Consider the following 22,086-nt stretch of genomic DNA (forward strand, 5'->3'; position numbering starts at 1 on the left):
ATTACTGTGGGCCCGGAAGACTTGTACATGTGAACAGAACTTAAGCCACCCTGACAAATATGAGACGTGTGGTCACTGCAGGAACCTGGCCAGCAGCAGAGGAAGGCTGGGGCCCACAAGAGTTGTGTTACAAGAGGACGCTCTTCAGTTCTCTTTCACTTCCTTAAAATAGCCGCAGAGAGGCTTTTGCAGACTGAGGCTGCCACAGTTCACACGAGTTCATGAGTGTTTCCAATTCCCACATTTTATTGCCCCAGTGGACCCACTGTCCTTACCCCAGCCCCTAGAAAATGCTAGCCTGCTCTTGGAACTATGCAATTACTTTGTAAAATGTTGTAAGCCACTGGCTGTCAAGCTTATTTGCACTTTGGAACCACGTGGAAGAAAAGGTCTTAAAAAGTACTGATGTCTGAGTCCCACCCCCAGAGGTTCTGATTTAATGGTCTAGGCCCTAGGGGTTTGGCATTAGGACTCCTAAAACTCTCCAGGTGATTCTTACGTGCAGCACAATTTAAGAACCACTGTTGTGGGTCGTGGAGATATCAGTCTTCACTTAAATCCAGCAAGACCTCTCAGCTGCAAAGTTTCATCTGAAAGAAGCCCAAGAAGGTGTTCCCAGACCTGCTCTGCATCCTGTCCTGCCTCAGCAATCAGGAAGCAAGGTGGCACATTAACAGGGGTTTCCTGGGGAAATGTCTTGGCCTCAAAGAGTGATTCTAGCTGCAGGGATTTATGGTACCAGGGTGAGTTGTTAGGGGCAGATGTACCCTGCAGAATTGTCAGATCAAAGCATATCCCAGATGGAAGCCAGACAGTACATTACCTCTCCTCTGCCTCCAAAGGTACTGCATGAGCAGGACCAACTCTTATTGATAAGTGTACTCCACCCTCTTCTGTGCGGCAGGACACATTCCTTGCATCTGTGATGTAGGTAATGTTATATCCCTGTGGGGCAAAGGACAGGTTATGTCCCCAACCCCATGGACTGGGTAATATCACCACATTTATTCATACCTGCCTCATTCCACAAAGAATTTTGGCTGTCTATATCATTCTATTAGAACTGTGGGTAATTATGCTATATCCACGGGCAGGGTAAATCCATTTTGCCAGGAATCTACTTGCTATGAAAAAAAAATATCTCTCTGTGCTGCCTGTCCCATCCTGGGCTTGGCAAACATGGGAAAACAGCTGCAAGCACACAAAGCAAACCCTGTCATGTGACCAACCTGGAAAGACAGAGGCCTCGGCACATGACACAGACTGGCACCACAGCCTGCACTTGTGACCCCGAACTTAGCTGAATTGGACAAACACGTGGGAAACACTGTGAAGCCCCTCTTAGGAGGCACACTGCCCTCTGTGCCACACAGCACGCCTGCCGCGGCAGAGAGTTGCTTGCCTGCTGTCTGGCTTCCATCCAGACTCTAGAATATTTACCAAGGGCTTCATTGTGTTGGGAATTGTTCACAGTAAACCCAACATAGGCAGCATTCCCTGAAGTCTTTTATGCTGAGGGTACATAGACAAATATAACCTGCTGTGGTTATTTGCTAAGTGTCACTTTTATTGTATTTAAAGCAAGAAGAGGGAAGCAGAGGACAGTAAGACAAGATGAGGCTAGAGGTGGGGTCCTCAGCCTTAGGCTGGTTCTGGAAGAAATAGCTTTTGAAAGGCCTGTGGAAAGGTCTTGTACAGACATGAAAACTGGCTAAAGGGGCAGACTATTATTTAGGCTGAAATGATGAACACAGTGACTATAAACGACTAGGCAAACAAGCATACATATTTGATGCTTCCTTGGGCAATGGAAAGACTGTGGGATTTGTACTACTGTAGCTCTTTCACTTTGTAGTGTTACTTTGAATGACTCACCTGAACTCTCCTCATTTCTAAAATGCCAATTGTAAAGACTTGTGCATATCTCACAAGGCTGAGATGAGAATTAAATGACATGCAAACACTTTGTAACTGGAAAGCAGTATTCAAATGTTAATGTTTTTACTCTATTATTACATCCATCTAGCTTGGTGGAAGGGCAGGGCTAGGGGAAATAGAGATTAAAGCTCAATAAGAAATGGTACTTTAATTGGACAGTGAAAAAGAGGAAAATATCAATAGGCATTGGAGAAAGAGGGAGAGCTCGAGCCAAGGCCAGAGGAGAGAAAAGCCAGTGAGTTTTAGGAGGTAGCATACCGTTCTACATGTTGGGGGGAAGAGGGCAGAGTTAGGGCAGATGCTTGAGAGCAGTAGAAGAAAGGGCCAGAAGTAAGCTGGATCAGAAAGGGCCAGAAGTAATGCTGTTGGCCTCAAGAGCCAGGTGGTGTGGATGAGTAATGGACATTGTTGAAAGTTTCCCAGTGACAGACTCTCATCTGAACTCTTGGAAGATATCTAAGGCAGTGACCTCTGGGAAAGGATGCATCGAGACCCAATTTCTGCGTGTGATTAGAGGGATGTTACACTGTGAAGGGGCCATGTGGCCTCAGTGTTCTGGAGAGCAGCTGCCAAAGCCGGGTGCTCTGGCTGTCATACATCACTCTCGAGGCACCTTTCTCTTTGTCTGGAGTTTGTAAATGATCTGGTTTCCTTCATTCCAGGCATAGAGCTGCTTATCTCTGGGATTGTAATGGATCACGGAGTGACTTCTTGGCCTCCTGGGGAAGAACAAGTTGGGCAGGTCCTCCTCACCGATAGTTCCCAGCGGATCAAAGACGCAGGTGATGCGGTGAGGGCCCTGGCCACCAGGACTGTAGACCACGTACAGAACCCCGCATAAAAGGAATGCGGCTTCGGCATCCTGGCTTCTGCATGGAGTGTCCCATGAGTGCTCCACGCCCAGCGTGTCTGGCTCAATTTTCGTGAGAACCAAATGGCCATAGGTGCCGGGCCCTGAGTGGATGGCCCAGAGCCCATGCTCGTCCACGGCGAGGTCGATGTAAGTTGAGGGAGAGTGCTGGTAGACCAGTGCTCGGCCCACCCCTCCTGGGAGCAGCATTCGGTCTTCCACAGTCCTCTTCTGCAGATTATATTTGATTATCTCATTAGCGGTCCCTTGGTTGTGAAAGAATAGAAAACCTTTGTAGATCACTTGGCCTGTTCCCTGCCAGGAAAGTGTTAGGATTAGCTTCCGGGGAGCTGGCTTGGTGTTATCCTCCATGAATGCGTGCATGTTTGCAAATTCCCAAACAACATTGTTTCTGGATCCACTTAAGAAATACACCTTTGGAGAGTTACTGATAGCATCTTTCATCCAAGAGCCATGTGTATCTGTCGTCCTCTTCACTATTTTCAGAGACTTTATGCCCGTGAGCATGTTGTCACAGCCTGGCCAAACAGAGAAAAAAAGGAGAGGTTACTTTATAAACATGAGATGTCTACTTTCTAGAAGGCTCTGCATGCCTGGTAAATCCTATTTCCTTTCAGCTCTAATACTAGTAGAGAATATTTTCAATTCTGCTGTGAAATGGTGGTCCTTAGAAGAAGAGTTTCTCCTGGAAAATCCTAGAGCAAAAATGCAATGTAGGCATGTATTTAGTTTTATTAATAAAAAGGGCATTTAAATATCAGCAAGAAGCCAACTTTATTCTCTCGCCTATTTAGTCTCACATTTTGCTATTTTTCTTCCTTAATGTCTGGAGTAGTTATTACACATAGATCAATCACAATTTATGGTATGATTCAGTTAATCAAAGAATACATGACTACATGGGTTTCTGTTAAGAGAGTTACCATCCAGTTCTAAGAATGAGCATTTTATTCACTTCAGGATATAAACAGCTATTTGTTGGGTCAGAGACCCTGTTAACTCTTCTAGAGAACTTGGGATTGGCACAGTGAGAATGACTTAAGTGTGAAGCCACCTAATTCAATTCCATTTACCAAGATTTTATTGAGTATCTACTGTGTACTTAGCTTACAATACTCCCAGGAACAGTGTTAAGTATTAAGGATGAAAAATATAATATCAATCCTAAACCCTGAGAAGGTCATGTTATAGTGAAGGATTCTGGCCCTTATCACTACTACCTCCTAAGAGCTTTAATCCATTCATGAATGTATGAGTCCATTTAGTCGGAAGACATTAGATACCTACAAAAGGTGAGATACTGAGCTAGGTGTTATGAACTGGAGATACAATCATAAATTGGGCATGGTTCTTTCTTATTAGGCAGGGCTTAAAGTGAAAATTTTTACAAAAGGACAGAGAAGGGAAATGTCATTTGAGGCAGGAAAGAATCTGCATTTGAATTGGACATTGAAGGATGAATGGAGTTGAACACTCAGAAAGGAGTGGGAAGAGCATTCTAGACAGTTAACAAAATTAGTTCCTGTCAAGGTGTCCGGCAACCTCCCTATTTCCAAATCGAGGATCAGTTCTGTCTTCATTCTATCAACCTTGCAGCAGAATTTGATTATTTGATCACTACATCCCCTTGAAACTCTTGTCTTGATTCTAGGACACCTCTCCTTGTGTCTGTCCTCCAATCTTTCTGGATTTGTTTTCTTGGCATCCATTGCTGGATACTTCTCATCTTCCACTTTTACATACTCTGTCCTCAGGCCTCTTTTTTTCCTCTACCTACAATTACTTTCTAAGTCATCCTATCACATAGCTCTGAATTCCATGGAAATTCTAAATGATGACTTCCAACCTTTATCCTCAGCCCTATCTGGATATATACTTGGTCCCCAAACCCATTTACCCAGCCTACTCAACATCCCCACTCAGATATCTTCAAACCTAACCCGCCCAAAGCAGAACTCTTACTTTATCCCCCAAACCCTCTTCCTCCCTACTTTTCCCATCTCAGGCAAGAACCATCAATCAAATTTCTTACCTGCCTTAATTTCTTTCTTCTATCACCCACCATCAGCAAGTCCTGATAGTAAACTTACCTCTAAGTTAGGATGCGCAAATAAAAATGCTCAAATATACATCTTACTTTCTACCAGCCATCTCATCTTCCCCTGTAATCATCAAACATCGCGTTCTGCCTAGACCACTATGACAGTCTCTAATTTGTCTCCCTGATTTTACTCTTGTTTACCTATACCATACTCTCCACAATGCAGTATAAGTGATCCATTTAAAAACATAAAATTGTGTGACTGGTCTAGCTAAACCCTTTCTCCTATCATGTTTAGAATAAAATCCTAACTCCTTACCCTGGCCTACAGCACATATGTAATATGGCCCCTGCCTGTCCTTGGGACTTTATTCTGTACCCTCCCCCCCTTGTTCACTGTGTTGAGCTCACACTGTCTTTCTTCATATCCTGTGTACATGCCAGGTTTGTCTCTGCCCCAGGGCCTTTGCACTTGTAGTCTTCTGCCTGGAGTGCTCTTTTTCTTGACCTTCCCACAGCTGGCTCCTTTTTGGCTTTCAGTTCTCACATTCAGTTTCATCTCCTGAAGAAGCTTCCTGTGTCCACTCTATTGAAATATGTCCACCCTAAAATTATCTATCATAGCTCCTTTCTTATTTCCTTGAGATCACTTATCACACTCTTAATTATTTTATCTGTGTATTTACTAGCTCTTCATCCATCTCTCCCACTCCTAGACCCTAGACTCTACTCCTTTGTCTTCCCAGATAGTGTTGCACCCTAATGCTTGACAGTGCCTTGGGGGTTCAGTAAATATCCGTTGGATGAATGAAGAAAATAGCCTCACTGAAGCAGATATTTTTCTGAGTCTAAATAGCACTGCACATCCGGAATTCTGACTGCAGCCCTGTCTTAAGTAAATAATAATTTGAAAAGCACTTTTAAGCTTTTAAGATACTTTCAAATCCATTATTTCATTAAAAAATCAGACACAAGTTTCTCATTGAAGAGAACACGGCAGAAGCAGGGGCGGGGAGCAACCTTAGCTGGGAAGAGCTGAGTCCCAGGAAATCAGTCCCTTCAGGCGTCATGTCCTCACTGGCCGCTCCCAGGGGCACAGAGGCCTTGTCTGGCTGTGGCCAGAGCCAGACTTGGGACGAGCTGCAGAAGTCTCTTGGCCACCCCCTGCCCCGTGTCCCCCTGCCGACGTGCTTCGCCAGCCTGAGGGGTTGACTTCCTGTGGTCTCTGGGTCGACACCGTCCAGGTTGGCCTGGGTTGCGGGGAGCCAGAGCCCCTGGGAAGGTGAAGTCTGGGCCAGCTGGGAAACCCATGCATGGCAGGAGCAGCTAACAGAATGACCCCTGCCATGCCGAGCTACTGGGCCACAGCCTGTGACATGGAAGAGGGGGAATGAGCTCCCCTGTTTACCAGAGCCCCATCTCTGCCTGAGCCCAAGAGACCCTTTTTTCATTTTCATAAGCTGAACCTGTCCCATGTGAAGCCTCTGCCTTTCCCAGATTCTATGCTGATCCCAGAGGATGCACGTCACCATAGAGGACTTTTATGGGGTAGAGGGGGGACATTCATGGGCTATTAGAAATGCCCAGAAGCTGTTTCCTATTAAGGCACAATCACAGGGGCTACAGAAGTTAATAAATATCTGACATCTAATATGCTTGGTACTGTGCTAGGCTCTTTGTTTACATTAACTCATGTAATGACAGGGTCTCCCCAAGTAGCTCAGGCTGGAGTACAGTGGCTGTTCACAGCACAATCATCACACACTACATCCTTGAACTGCTGGGCTCAAGGGATCTTCCTGCCTCAGCCTCCTGAGTAGCTGGGACCACAAGCATTAGCCACCATGCCCTGCTCTTTTTGTTAAAATTTTATTTTTAATTGACAAATAATAATTATATATTGATGGGGGACCAATGTGATGTTTTAATATATGTTAAAAATGTGAAACTCATGTAGTTCTTATAATAAGTTTAAGTGGTAGATATTTTAATCCCATTTTCCAAATGAGAGAAAATTAAGGCATACAAATTACTTGGAAAGGTCACACAGCTATGAAGTGGTAGGGATGGCATCCTCAGAGCTCAGTCTGGGCCTTCCAGCCAGCCCCAGGGGCATGGCGGTGGTCGTGTAGGTTTGTCATAGGAAGGAATGGGGAGCAGGTGCCTGTGTGTGTGCCTGGAAAAGGGTTGGTGAGGGCCATGAGCTTCCCGGGACCTAATTATGGAATACGGCCTTGACTAAGAAGCCCCCAACCTGCCCATCCCTCTTGCCCAGAGGAGGCCGACAGGCTTGCAGCCCAGCTACCCAGGGAGTGTGCCTAAGAACAAGGCACATTAAGGTCTCACCCATTAGAAAATGTTCATTTAAATTACAGCCGAAACTAACACAAACATTCTTCTTTCTCCTTCTACTCCTTTCTAATGCAGAACCCTTGGGGAAATAACGAAAGAGTGGGTTGATACATGGTTTTGATCAGGGAAACACAGTTCTAGGGAAAATGAAACACAGAATTTTCCCCATGTCCCTTTTGCTTCTCCTGTTTCTTCCTTTGTAGATGAAGCCTGGGTCTGAGAGTCAGGGATCTGGGGGGCTGTGGCTCTCTATGTGTCCCCCTAAAAACCCCTGTGTCAACCCAACTTTAGTAGTCCCAGTGGTAAAACAAAGGGTTTAGGCTGGATACCTTTTACACTCTCTTCAGGGCTGATATTCTTTAATTTTTAAACATTTCTTTGGGGATTTGGGGAAAATATATTTAGTGTTCAAGTAAAAGGGTAAGTTAAAACTCCCTGCTGTGCTTCTCTTGAGAAGAGATAATTAGCAGGAAAGAAAGGTTGAGGAAGGATGGGAAATAAATTTAAAACCTTTGAGTCCAGCCAAGATGCAAATTATTTAACAGAAACAATGACATGCAAGGTTCCACTGCCATACCAGAAAATGAAAATATGTGGTTTCCCCCTCAGGCAGAATTGCAGACAAGCAATTAGGATAGAATTTGACCCAAGGCCTCGCAGTAAATTCATATACAAGTATCACTTATTTGAATGATTTATATGCTTTCCCCCTTATTTAATAGCAACACTCCCCAGATCTGGTGAGACTTGTCCCTCTATAGGGGAGTGACTCAAGCTGAGTTATGTATCAGAAACACTGGTGTGGTTGCTGGTGGAGAATGGTTTGGGGGTGAGGAGGGGGACAGGGGGAAACAGGTAATGAGTTTCTAAGTGTAAACTAGATGAAAAGTATCCAGATAGTGATGGGAATGGATAGTTAGAAAAAAGAGAGGTCAGATCTCAGTAACAGATTAGATTGAGAGAGGCATGTGATACCAAACTAGACTGACTCAAGGATGAGGTACAGGATGCATGAGATAGCAAGAGAAGAAAGAGCAGGTTTGCTTGGGAGGAGTGATGAATTCATTAAAAAGAAGAGAATTATCCTAAAACCATGAGTATTTTGACTGATTCTTATAAAACTTTTATAAAACTTGACTTTTTCAACCATCTGAATTGTATTCATGTTCATAAACATTTGCAAATACCTACCAAGTGATAAGTAGGACATTGGGCAGTGAGATGACAAAGATGACAGCTCTCAGACTAGTAGCCAATTATAAAATTTCACACTATTATAATAAAATTGTTGGAGTGGACTTATTCTAAAAATTAGGGCTATTTTATGCTGTTTGCCCACAGAATAAGTTTCTATGTCTTAGTGAAGCATACAAAGTTCTTAATCAACTTCCTCTCTTATCACTCACTTCCCCACTGCGCTGGACTGGTCACTAGTCACCAAACTTGCCATGGCCTTCCACAAGTTTTAGACTTTGCCAATACTTTCCCTTAGCTCATCTTTGCTAAATTGGAGTGCACCTACTCATCCTTCAAAACAAAATCCTGTGCTTCTGCTGAGCAGTCAGTTGCTCCTTCTTATGTGCCCAAAGCTTCCCGTGTGGTCCATTCCAGGGGAGTTATCACCTGGACTTGGAATTGCTTATTCACTTTGTTTCCTTGCAAGCACTTTAGACAGGGACTGTGGTTTTTTTTTTTTTTTTTTTTTTTTTTTTTTTTTTTTTGAGACAGAGTCTCACTTTGTTGCCTAGGCTAGAGTGAGTGCCGTGGCGTCAGCCTGGCTCACAGCAACCTCAATCTCCGGGGCTCAGCGATCCTTCTGCCTCAGCCTCCCGAGTAGCTGGGACTACAGGCATGCACCACCATGCCCGGCTAATTTTTTGTATATATATATTTTCTTAGTTGGTCAATTAATTTCTTTCTATTTTTGGTAGAGACAGGGTCTCTCAGTCCTAACTCAGACTGTGAACTAAAACTTCTGGGCCCAGACATCTGCTTCAAAACAGAGGGCTCCTACCGTGTGTGCCTTTGACAGCCCTAGAGGTGGCTTCACTGGCTTCAATCTCTCCCTCCTATGTCCCCTCATCCTCCCCTATTGCCAGTCCAGTCTGTAACCTATGGCCAGAGTGAACCTCCATCCAAGCTCTGACCCTCCTATGCTTGTCACTACTCAGCAGAAAAGCATGATGGGAGAGGTTAGAGTGTGCAGGAGGAGCCAGCCTGCCTTGGCTTGGATCTCAGCTTGCCATCCAAGCTGTCCAAGCTGTGTGACCTTGGACAAACTGCTCATCCTCTCAGTGTCTCAGCTTCCTCATCTATAAAATGGGGGATAATTAGAATTCGTATCTCATAGGGATGTCATGAGCATTGCATGATATAGTCCCATTAAGATATGTAAAATGCTTCAAGATTACCTAGTACATAACAAGCATGCAGTAAATAGTAACTGCTATTATTCATGTTGTTCTCATTCCCCACAGCTTGCAAGTGTGAACCAGTTCAGCACGAAGGAGCTTAGCTCTTGTCTAGTTCTTTCATGTCCTTTCCACAGCTCCTTCCTTCACCTGAGCTCTATTGAACAACTTGCTCCACAAACACAGTGAACCCAATTATGCCTTTGTGGCACCACATCCTAGTCCATTTGCTTGAAATGCCCTTTAGTCTCCATTTGGGTAGCTTTTATCCATAATTAAACCTCAGCTTGAGGGTAACTTTCCAGATTCCAGATTCCCGCCTATCTGCATGGCAACCCTGACCCTGTCTACTGAATGCTCGCCCCTTGTGCTTCTGGACACCCTGGGCATCCCTCCATCTGAGCAGTCATCGCTACAGGCTGTTACCCTGGGTTTGTCTAGATGGCTTCTCTACATGGCTGTAAGCTTTTTGAGGACAGGGAGGTTATCCTATCCAATGTTCCATCTCTAATGCCTAGCACAATGCTGACATATTTCTAGAATTCAGCCAGACATTTGTCAAATGAATGAATGAGTTATAGAGAGAATGAATGGATGTTCATAGCACCTGGAGCCACAAGCTAACCTTCTGTTAGTGTACAAAGTGATGGGACTAGACATATCTTCATAGGCCACAGACCTTTCAGATGGATAAACAAAAGAAGTGCTGTGTTCATAGACCTTTCTGGACCACACTGTGACCCATGGGCATGGACTCTACAGGAGAAATCACAGGATAAGCTGTACTGTACACACACCCCAATGTTGCTGGCCCCATGAATGTAGGAATTCTGGGTGCATGTGGGCACATCCATGCCACACATATCCCCGCATGCTCTCCTGTACTTATACCTGCATGTATATTATCAGTCCTCTTTTTTGTGGTAAATACATCTGTTGCAAATTATTTATTCTTCTCTTAATATTTTGTTCCACTCATCACAAACTAATGGGCTTTGGAAGTTGGCTCACAGATATGTTTTATTTGATTTATAGTGGATTTTTTGTTTGTTTTGGTTTTTATTATTTTGTCTTGAATGGCTTTGAATATGGGACATCCACATTTATACTGCCTGAATGGATCCCAGACATATCTACTTCTTTTTCTAAGACAGAGTCACACTCTTTTTCCCTGAGTAGAACACCGTGATGTCAACCTCGTGTACAGCAACCTCAAATTCATGGGCTCAAGTGATCCTCTTGCCTCAGCCTCCTGAGTAGCTGAGACTACAGGTACGCACCATGATGCCTGGATAATTTTTCTATTTTTAGTAGAGATGGGGTCTTGCCTTTTTGCTCAGGTTGGTCTTGAACTCCTGAGCCCAAGTGATCCTCTTACCTTGGCCTCCCTGAGTACTGGGATTACATGCATGAGCCACTGTGTCCGGCCCCAGACACATTTAAATATGTAGCAACAGACATTTTTCTTTGAGACATGATCTAACATAATATATGAGTTATTTAATTCGGCAGGGTGAAGGTTATTTGAGGTGACTTGCATGCACCCTTGCAATAAGAGGAGCCTGACTACAATAGGCAATAAAATTTGCTATAATGGCTTGTTTTGACTGCCTTGAGAATTTTTCTTCACAAGCTATTTATAAGTTAAAAAGAGGTTAATACTCTTATCCACACAAGAATGCAGCCCATGGATCTTCCAAAGCTTATCAGTTGGATAAATTTTCGATCTGGATGTCTGAGGCAACTAACTGTGCTTTGCCCTAAATTGTCAAGTGCAATGCAAAATTTTATTTTAGTAATAACAGTTATAATGCCAAGGACTTTGAATAATTTTTAAATATAAGTTAGATTGTATTCAAGTAACTTTCCTTCCCTTGCATTCTACATTGTTATGTGTGTAAAAGAGAGAAAGAAAAGAGGGAGGGGAGGGGAGAGGGCGAAAGAGAGTTAAGCTTCTAAGATTTTTGTCTAACCCTCAAACATCTCTGGGGTTGAGGCCCTCATGTGGACATCATTTTAGGATCATCTTTAAATAAAGGCTGAAGACTTGAGAACAGCTCTATAGGGAGTGGATTATAGAGCCTTACCTTACTTATTATCCCCAGTACCTGGCCCTTAGTAGTTGCCCAGATAATATTTATTCCTAGAGGTTTTCCAAACAAAGTCTCTAAGTGTGTATGTATGAATGAAACCCTGTGCTCTAGCAACACCTCCCTAGCCTATAATCTCAAAGTCTTTCCCCACACAAGGGTGCTGACTTGAGTTTTTAGGATTTTAGTGGAAATTGTGTAACTGGCACAGTCCCTATAGCCCCAGGTTAGAAAATAGGAAGATCAGAGTCTTTCAGGAAGAAGGCAGATGCAGGTAATTAGCAGCACCAGCTGGGCTTAGAAGACTACGGCACTGTGGTAGACAAAGCCCCATGATTTCCAGCCCCAGGTGAGCCTGCCCTATGCATTTCCCTCCCTTGGGAAGGTGTGGGCAGGACCTGTGCATAGGATAGGACGGTACTTGATTGTGTTACAGCATAAGACAGAGGTGAAGGGATTTTGCAGATGTTAATAAGGCTCCAAATCCAAACAAGTTGCTTTTGAGTTAATCAAAAAGAAGATTATTGTGGGTAGAAGACTTAGTCAGTTAAAAACCCTTAAAAGAAGTACTTAGGGGCTTCCTGAAGAGAAGCAGTCTCCTCCTGGCCTTGAAGGAGCAACAGCCATGTTGTAAATACCTACGGACAGGGAAGCCTCTGGAAGCTGAGGGCTTCAGTCCTGCAACTATAAGCAGAGGACCAAGCTTAGCTGTGCATGGACTCCCAACCAAAGAAACTGAGATAAAAAAAAAAGGTGCATTGTTTTAAGCTGCCAAATCTGTGGTAATTTGTTGTACAGTATTAGAGAACTGATATAGGAATAGTTACTAACAGAAATGGAAACAACAACAACAACAAACAAACAAAACAGGGGGCACAATGTGTAAAATACCAAACAGTACACGATAGGGGAATAAACTGGCATTCCAGAGTCTACCCGAGAACCTCTGAAAATAATAAGTCATGTGAACATGAATCACACAGTCATGATTGTTTACAAGTTTGGCCTCTGCTATCAGTATTTCTTCTGTGAGTAATTTCTATGGCCTCCTCCATGGGAGGGCCTGACCTAGACTCTGTGAAGACAGAAATGAAGATGTCAGTGGTTAAGGAGTCAAATACACACAAATACATGTGGTTGAATATGTGAGATGCTCCGCTGGAGGACTGAATGAGGTGCTCCAGGAGCACTAGGGGCCTATCTGCCTGGCAGGCCACTGGCCCCGACCCCAAAGGTCTGCATAAAGAATTCACAGCATTTTTGAATCATAAAGGGTTAGTAGAAAGGAAGATATATATATATATATGATATATATATATATATGATATATATATATATGTAAATTGCAACTGCATGTGGGGAAGTCATGGGAAAAGGAGCTGGAGATCAGCTTGGACCACTTTGGAAAGGGCCTAAGGGCCTTTCCTGCATAAAAAGGATATGAGATTTGAATGGATTTTTGTTGTTGATGATAACTGATGGCAAATGGCAAAAAAAAAATAAAAATTCTATGTAGAGGAGTGATATGATCTACTTTGTGTTGTAGGAAGGCCTATGTGACAGCAGGCAGACTAAGGGAGGCAAGAGAGGCAGTAAGAGAGTTCTAGCAGGATGCAGACATGTCCTGCTCATGCCTCCATTCCTATCAGACAGCACAGAACCCATCCAATAGTGGGGGCAATAAGTGCTGGCTGACTCATAAGCCAATGAGGCATCAAATGAGAACTCCAGAAACAACATGCATGGACCACAGAACTCAGAGAGGGACTATTTCAGGAGTTCAGGGTCTGAAGGATGGAGTAGAAGATGGGGGTTGAAAACTCATCAAGTCCAATCTCCAGACCTCTGCTGAGCTCTAGCTGGAGTGGAAAGGGGTAACCAGGAGGCCTAAAGTGCGGAGAGTGTCCAGGGACCAGGTGCTCAGGGATCTAATCCAGCACCACTGTTCAGGCTTGGGGTCCTATCTGAAAATGTGAAAGTTCATACACATTCTAGCTCAGCCCACATTAACACCCAATCCTCCATCAGCTTTTTAGGCAGCCCTTGTTCATCCTCTGCTGGACTATCCTCTCCCATTTCCCCGGTCCTCATTCCCTCCTCTCACCCTTTGCCTATCCCCCGCTGCTCTTTCTCAGAGGATGGTTCATTGCAGGGCCATGTCAGGGCCAAAAAGTATTGCTCACTTGACCAACTTGATCAACTGTTCCATATTATAGAACAGGCCCCCTCCTCTCTTTCTTCTGACTCAGGGATAAGATGTTCTCTTTTCTCTCAAAGCCTAACTATCCCCTCTGCCTGTGCTGACAATCCCTCCATTCATTCATTCATTCATTCATTTTGTTCACTTATTCACTGACAATTATTTATTGAACAAAAACACCATTGTAGACACTGGAGACACAGCATTGAACATGAAACAGAGCTCCATCTGCTCTTTTCTGGCCCATGACATTTACTGCCAACACCATCTCTTGCTGCCCAGATTGCTTCAGTATTCCCCTGCTGGTCTCCTCTCTCTGGTCTTATCCTCTTTCTCCATATCATGCCCCTGATTAAAATTGTTCAGTGGTTCTCTGTGGTTTCTCCAGTCAATGTCAATCTTCTTAGCTTAACATGCAAGGTCTCTCATTACCTGGTCCTGCTGAACTCTTCAACCTTGTTTCCCTACACTCACCCCTCTGTATATTAGTGGCTTTCACTCAGCCACATTTGCAGATCTACACATCAAAGTGCTACACACCCTCATGCCTTTGATGTATTGTGCCTTCACTTGAAGTGCCTTCTGCTCATTCTTCTCTAACTTGTTTGTTCAAAATTCAGGTGTCACCTCATTTAGAAAGACCCTTTTTCTTATAGTGACCATGGAGTTCTTCTAAGGATTACATTGAGAAGATATGTGAAACCCTTAGCACAACAATGACACTCAATTTATGTGTTGTTTCCCTGATGGAGTTTCTTGAATTTGGGGCAAACATAACTAGCTTATAAAGTCTTCCTATTTGCAATGAAGTCACCTCAGAATACAGACTGAGGTGGACCACTCATCTCTCTCATTGCTTTAATGAAATGAACTCAAGGAAATTTTCCATGTCATTTGTGGTTATTGCTCAATACTTTTTACATAATTTGAGCTGCTAAACGTTATTCTTAATGGCCCAGAAGTGATTTTGACATATCACAAGATTGGAGACAAATCCCTTGGATATCATCATCCCAGACAATGCACACAATAATAATTTACTACAGTTCCCAGCTCTGATGGTTGGCTGTTGCCATTTCCAGTTTCAGACTGTTTCTTGGCACATTTGCAGCTGATCTCTATTCCCTGGACACTGTATGTAGAGTCCACCAACCTGCGACTCGCCCTGGAAAACTCTGGGACCACACTCCTCCACCAAACCAAGATCTATCGGGTGGTGGCCTCCCTGGGCTGACCTGTGATACTGTAGCCCTGACCTTTGATGGGGTCTTTAGACACTCCTAGTGAAAGGAAAAGCTGCTTTCTGAGAATGATTTCTTTTGGACACCTATTCCTGCACAGGTTTCTGTCCCAGCATATGCACACGAAAGCACACATCTAGTTCTTACTCTCATGACTCGGGCAGGCTTCCTAAGTGCGCTGAGTCTGCTTCTGAGTGTGCTGGTCCCTAGAAGGGGTAGGAAACAACACAGTTCTCTTACTTGCATTCAGCAGAGTCCGGATCTTTTTCTCTTCTTCTGCTTCTTGAAGTAGCTTTTCTGCCAGCGTTTTGTCCTCTGATTCTACACACACATCGGATTCTCGAAGGTATTCCAGGTAGTCAATCTCCCGCTGGGCACGTTCGACTCTCAGTGCCAAGTTATTTACTGCACTCTTGTACTCATTTGTGTGGGTCTGACATCTCCCCAGCATAGCGGATATGTTTTTTGAGAACTCTTGGAAGTCTTGGATGTATGCCCTCGTGGCTTCAGTACATTTTTCCAGCCCTTGCTTCAGTCAGAAAATAAATCCCCAAATTAGAGTTATTTAAGTTACCAAAGGACTATAAATAGCTATCATTCATAGAAAAAGATTAGAAAAATACAAATAATCATAAAGGGCAAAAATTAAAATCACCCATAATTTCTAAATTCAAAGTTGATATTGATACTTTAGTGTATCAATTTTTAAAAACTTTCCCAAGCATTTAGTCAGACATATATATATATCTTAAAATGTGATTTTGCTACCTATATTTGTACATTTTTAACTTACTGATATATTGTGAACATATTTCAATACCAATTAATATATACCTATACCCTAATTTTAATGAGATAGAGCAGTCATTTGAATTATTACCCTGTTATTTATTCGGTTAGACTCTTTTTGGTGTACATTTATGCATAGTTTTCATTTTTTTGTCATTCAAACAATGGTAAGAAATAAGAGTATTTGCATTTACATCTTCATGTACATATCTGGTTGTTTCCTTAGGATAGATCTCCACAATAAACTCCATCCCCAGCACCTGACACAAGGCCAACACCTAGGAGTACTCAATAAATATTTGTTGAATGAAAGAATAAATGAATACAAATGGGATTGATGAGTCAAGGAGTATGTATATTTAAAGATCATTTGTCACAATTTCCCAAAATGCTCTCCACACATGTGAAAATTTATACTCCAAACAGCAATATGGAAAACTGTCCATTTTGAAGTGGGAGGAGAGAGAAAAATAGAAAATAATTCCCTAAATCCCTGTCCTCTTTTTCCCTACCCCTCTGACACATGCCCCTCAGGCTGGGAATTATATCACTTTGTTGTTAAGTGTCTGCACTGGCTAACAGAGTGACCACCACCTGGGACTTGGCTTCACTCCCAGGGTAAGACTAGGGTGGGAAGACTTCTCTAGATCATATCCCTAGCTTTTTCAAATCCACACTCATAGCTGTGAAAGTCTCAGCAGTTCCTGGTCTGCAGACTAACTCTTAAGGTGTCAAAGGACAATTTGCAAGGATTTAACTGGCCCAGCTCCCAGGGAAAGGAGGTGCTAAATGCAGAGGGACCACGGCTGGACATCGTTCTGGCACTTTTAAGAAGGTGAGCCAGAGAAAGGTAACGTCTGGGGAGGTAACAAGTAAAAAGGCAGCCAGAGGGAATATTTGGGAATATTTCATCCACTGCTTCCAGGCTTCAGTCTGTTTGCTGCACAAACTTGGGAAATGCATTCAGCCTGCTGTGCAGAATTATTTTACCCTGACTATAACTATAAGACCAATAATTTGGACATGAAGATTTTTCAGCAACTATAGAAAATAATTATTAGAGATAAGAGTGTCTTTAAGAAGATAATTTATCTATTTAACTTGTACAAAAGTAAGGCTTTAAGTACGAAATAGTCAATGCCAGGGTGTGGTCATGGCTACAGCAGGATTATATTTGTCCCTGGGAGTCTGTCCATGCCAGGCATCCTCTAACTGTGGCCTGCAGGCCACATGCAGGCTGCCTAGCACATTTTTCCGGCCCTCCGGGTGTTTTTGCTGCCTCTGCCTATTCTCCTTAGCAGCCGAATCATCCCGGGCCCACAGTGCGCACTCTCCAACGGTCTGGGGGACAGTGAACTGACCCCCTGTTTAAAAAGTTTGAGGACCCCTGGTCCATGCTATGAAAATGTTGGGTTTTAAAATAGGAGGTATCAATTTATCAGACTTCAAACTATACTATAAGGTTATAATAATTAAAACAGCTTTGTATTGGCACAAGAACAGAGACATTGACAAGTGGAACAGAACAGAGAATTCAGATATAAAACCATCCTTATATATCCAACTAATCTTCAACAAAGCAGACAAAAACATACACTGGGGAAAATAATCCTTATCCAATAACTGGTGCTGGGAAAACTGGATAGCCACATATAAAAGACTGAAACAGGACCCATACCTTTCACTTCTCACAAAAATCAACTCATGCTGGGTAACAGACTTCAACTTTAGGTGTGAAACTATTAGAATTCTAGAGGAAAACATTGGAAATACTCTTCTAGACATTGGCCTATGCAAAGAATTTATGAAGAAGACCCCAAAGGCAATCCACAGCAGCAACAAAGATAAATAAATGGGACCTGATCAAATTAGAAAGCTTCTGCACAGCCAAAGAAACTGTCAAGAGAGCAAACAGACAACCCACAGAATGGGAGAAAATTTTCTGCAAGGTACACATCCAATAAAGGGCTGATAACTAGAATTTATTTAGAACTCGGGAAAATCAGCAAGGAAAAATCAAACAAACCTATCAAAAAGTGAGCAAAGGACATGAACAGAAATTTTTCAAAAGAAGACAATAATTGCCAACAAACATATGAAAAAATGCTCAACATCTATAATCATCAGGGGAATGCAAATCAAAACCTCAATGAGATATCACTTATCTCCAGTAAGAATGGCCTTTATCAAAAAGTCCCCAAACAATAAATGTTGGCATGGATGTGGAGAGACAGGAACATTCCTACACTGCTGGTGGGACTGAAAACTAGTTCAACTTCTGTGGAAAGCAGTATGGAGATACCTTAAAGTGATACAAGTAGATCTACCATTTGATCCAGCAATTCCACTACTGAGCATCTACCCAAAATATGAAAAGTCACTTTAAGAAAAAATCACCTGCACTCGAATGTTTATAGCAGCACAATTCACAATTGCAAAGTTGTGGAAACAACCCAAGTGCCCATCAATACATGAGTGGATTAATAATGTGGTATATGTATACCATAGAGTATTATTCAGCTTTAAGAAACAATGGATATAGCACCTCTTGTATTTTCCTGGATAGAGCTGGAACCCATTCTACTAAGTGAAGTATCTCAAGAATGGAAAAACAACTACCACATGTACTCACCAGCAAATTGGTATTAATGGATCAACACCTAAGCAGACATATAGGAAAACATTTATCAGGTGTCAGGTAGGTGGGAGGGAGAAGGAGAGGATGGGTATATACAAACATAATGAGTGAGACATGCAACATTTGGGGGATGGTCATGCTTGAAGCTCTGACTCAAGGAGGGAGGGGGAGCATAGGCAATATATATAACCTTAACATCTGTACCCCCATAATATGCTGAAATTAAAAAATAAATAAATAAAATCATACAAAAATTTAAAAAAACCTAATCACCCTGAAAATGCTCTAAAATTAACTGTTATAATCATTGCACAACTCTGAATACACTAAAAACCATTGAACTCTACACTTTAAAAATGGTAACTGTTATGGCATGCGAATTTTATTTCAATAAAGGTGTTATAAGAAAACTGTTATGAGGCACAAAGATGGAAAAAGGGGCTGAGAACTATTCATCCAGCCTCTCAGTTTCCTGAATACCTAACTTCAGTGATCTTTTTTAAAAAAAAAAAAAGAAAGAAAAGAAAATGTTGGGGTTTGCACATTTTAATGAGGTGATAGCCCTAACACTTTCTCTCTAGTTTAACATTGTCAAAATCTGCTCATTTCTAAATCCAAGTCCAATTTGGCAAAAGAAACTAAGAGCTAGCTTGTCAGTATACCACTATCATGACTTTTTACACTGAACTAATGGTTTATCACATACACAAAAATGAAAAGCTAAAATGTATTATCATCCTGATACAGTAAAACATGAAGAAAAAGTGACCCAAAATTTCCATACTAAAAAAAATGAATGATGGAATAATAACAACATTTTGGATATATATCATCATGCCAGGCAATGATTTAATGGATTAAATCTTCAGAATAGCCTTAGAAAGTAAATTCTGGTATTATGCCTATTTTACAGATGAGAAAAACTGCCAGATCAGAGCACAGAGTGAAGCTGAGCCCGAAGTCTGAGAGGGGTACAGACTGAACTCCGGAGCTGGTGCTCTCAACTGCTAGACTATGAGCACTTAAAAGTGGAACTTTGGGCCGGGCGCGGTGGCTCACACCTGTAATCCTAGCACTCTGGGAGGCCGTGGCGGGCGGATCACTCAAGGTCAAGAGTTCGAAACCAGACTAAGCAAGAGCGAGATCTCCCGTCTCTACTAAAAATAGAAATTAGCTGGACAACTAAAAATATATAGAAAAAAATTAGCCGGACATGGTGGCGCATGCCTGTAGTCCCAGCTACTTGGGAGGCTGAGGAGGAAGGATTGCTTGAGCCCAGGAGTTTGAGGTTGCTGTGAGCTAGGCTGACGCCACGGCACTCTAGCCTGGGCAACAGAGTGAGACTCTGTCTCAAAAAAAAAAAAAAAAAAAGTGTAACTTTGGCAATGTGTTTATCATTTACTATCTGGGAAAAATGCATCTCAGTAGATAGGGAAGCATGGGTGAAATAAGGTGACTTCTGAGAGCTATGTTTCCTGTCCAAAGTGCCCAGATGCCACCTACCTCCAAGACTCGAAAGCGCTGGTAGATGTAATGCACCATGGCTGGGTCCTGGGCACACTGCGGAGGGGGCAGAGAAGCTGCGAGAAACAGAACCAGCAACGCAGAAGCTCGCCAAAGAGCCACCATTTTCCTGCAAACACCAAGGGTTGGAATCTCTTATGCTGTAGAAGAAGATTCAAGGGTCCAGGTGGTGGTCTCCTGCTTTCTATCTGTTGCTGTGGCAAATCCTCCAAAAACAGCGTCTTGCACAGCCAGAGAGCTAAGTCTGCTTGTTATTCCACCCGACGCATGATCTCAGTTTGCAAGCTGGTGATCAAGTCCAGCTGTCAGCTAGCTGGTCCCTGGAGGCCTTGTAGGCCAACTTGTGGCAGAGAGTTCCCTGGGTCCAACATCTGTCGCCCTCACCCTTGACACACCGACCCTCCCCAGGTTCGGGGTGGAATGCCGCTGCTTCCAGGCTTCGGTGCGTGTGTATTGGGGTGGAGGTAGAGAGGGCTTCTTCCCAACCCCTTCCCCCATCTGTTTCCTTTTTACTTTTGCTTTCCTCCTCCCTAGTGAATTCTGCTGTCCAATCACACGCCTGACCCAAACCATTCCTAACTTCTCAGGGTCAGAATATCAGTTTAGTTTCTGGCAAAAACTTCTAGGATCTTTTTCCCAGAAGTCCTATTTGGAGACCCCACCCCTCCTCCAGACTTCCTTTGCATTCCTGCAGCTCTTAAAGGCACAGCAGGAAAAATGAACATTAATGTACCGCTATCGCTGAATGGCCAGTACACAGGGCTGCCTTGCCCATTGGGCAGAAAGGTATAATGGGCTACGTAGGAGGCTGACCAGGTTCACAGCTGAAAAATCTCAGGATTGAGCTGACAAGAATTTGGTTAAGAGAAACAAAAATTATTGATATAATGATGCTTCCAGAGCCAAGCCATTAGGAAATAAAACTCCTTTGTAGGGAAGTCCTTGAGTTTTCTCAATCACTAGTGGCAGAATTCCCTTCATGTAGCTGCAGACCAGAAATGTATAGGACTCAACTCCTGTAGGCCCTGGTCTGGTTGAAGATAAATTGTATCCCCAGGGCAAAGTGGTAAAATATCCCAATTTTGCCTTTGTTGTCCAGGCCTCTACTTATCTCAACCTTTCTTTCCATGGGTAGGCCCAGGACTGCTCATCCTTCTTCCTCAATCACCTACCAAAGTGAGGAAGGCTGGGGCATTTCCACTCTTGGATGTGGAAAGAGCTCTCTCCAGGAGTCAGAAGACCTGGGTTTGCCTTTGGTCCCTGCAAGAGACACTAATGGACTGAGAATTTTCCACTGGTGGCCCTTGAATGTCCTTGTCCTCAGTAGATATTCCTCCCTATTCCTCTTCTATATGACTTCATCCACTGACTATTCCTCTCCACTCTCCTTGGTAAAATCCCACACAGTAGCTCCTCATCCTTAAAAATAATCCCTCCTATTTCTGAGAACCATCTTTGAACTATTCCCTAAACTAGTTGCACTTCCCCCTGACTTCTCCTAAATCCTTATTAAAAGTTCTGCCCGACGCAGGCTCCTTCTCCAAGTAAGAATGTGCTCTCTGAAATTTTCCATGTCTGGCGTTGTCAAATAGAGTCTTATAGTAAAGATACTCTAATTGATTTTCTTCCATGAGTGTCTCAGTCCTAACTCAGACTGTGAACTAAGACAGATAAGGTGGAGGAAAACTCCGAATGTCTCACAATTAACTTTTGGGTGGTGGTGTTTAGTAATCATTTCCTTGCTTTTCTGTAGCATGCTTATGTTATTTCTTTTTATGATGAAATATACATGCAATACTAATGAAGTCTAAAGAACTGCTGGACAGGCCACGAGGGGGAAGGCAGTGGGAGGCCTCAGTTGTAGCACGAAGCCTCGGGCTGCTTCAGGGTTGCTGTTGCCCCTGTATCCCTGGGATGGGCTCCGAGGAGCTTGGCCCAGCACTGGCAGGCACCCCCTCTGCCTGCCAGTAATTCAGGCCTCAAACCACACT

The 22,086-nt window shown here is 43.1% G+C and overlaps 1 protein-coding gene across 1 annotated transcript; it reads right to left on the minus strand.

The window, feature by feature from the left end:
- Positions 1 to 1,546: 1,546 nt before the first annotated feature.
- Positions 1,547 to 20,598, minus strand: OLFML1 (olfactomedin like 1). Its single transcript, XM_012744202.3, has 3 exons — positions 20,075 to 20,598; positions 15,385 to 15,673; positions 1,547 to 3,327 (listed from the first exon to the last, which is right to left on the minus strand). Exons 1-3 carry the CDS (start codon positions 20,198 to 20,200, stop codon positions 2,537 to 2,539), a joined length of 1,206 nt encoding a protein of 401 aa, XP_012599656.1. The 5' UTR covers positions 20,201 to 20,598; the 3' UTR covers positions 1,547 to 2,536.
- Positions 20,599 to 22,086: the final 1,488 nt, after the last annotated feature.

This window comes from Microcebus murinus, chromosome 4 (genome assembly GCF_040939455.1).
Source record: "Microcebus murinus isolate Inina chromosome 4, M.murinus_Inina_mat1.0, whole genome shotgun sequence".
Taxonomy (NCBI): Eukaryota; Metazoa; Chordata; class Mammalia; order Primates; family Cheirogaleidae; genus Microcebus; species Microcebus murinus.

Bases quoted from the DNA above. Each gene is read 5' to 3' on its own strand.
- OLFML1 (XM_012744202.3), bottom strand. From the start codon at position 20,200: ATGGTGGCTCTTTGGCGAGCTTCTGCGTTGCTGGTTCTGTTTCTCGCA. The intron at 15,674-20,074 runs GTAGGTGGCATC...TTCTGACTGAAG, and splicing joins AGCGCTTTCGAGTCTTGGAG to CAAGGGCTGGAAAAATGTAC. The intron at 3,328-15,384 runs GTAAGAGAACTG...CTGTTTGGCCAG, and splicing joins CCGGACTCTGCTGAATGCAA to GCTGTGACAACATGCTCACG.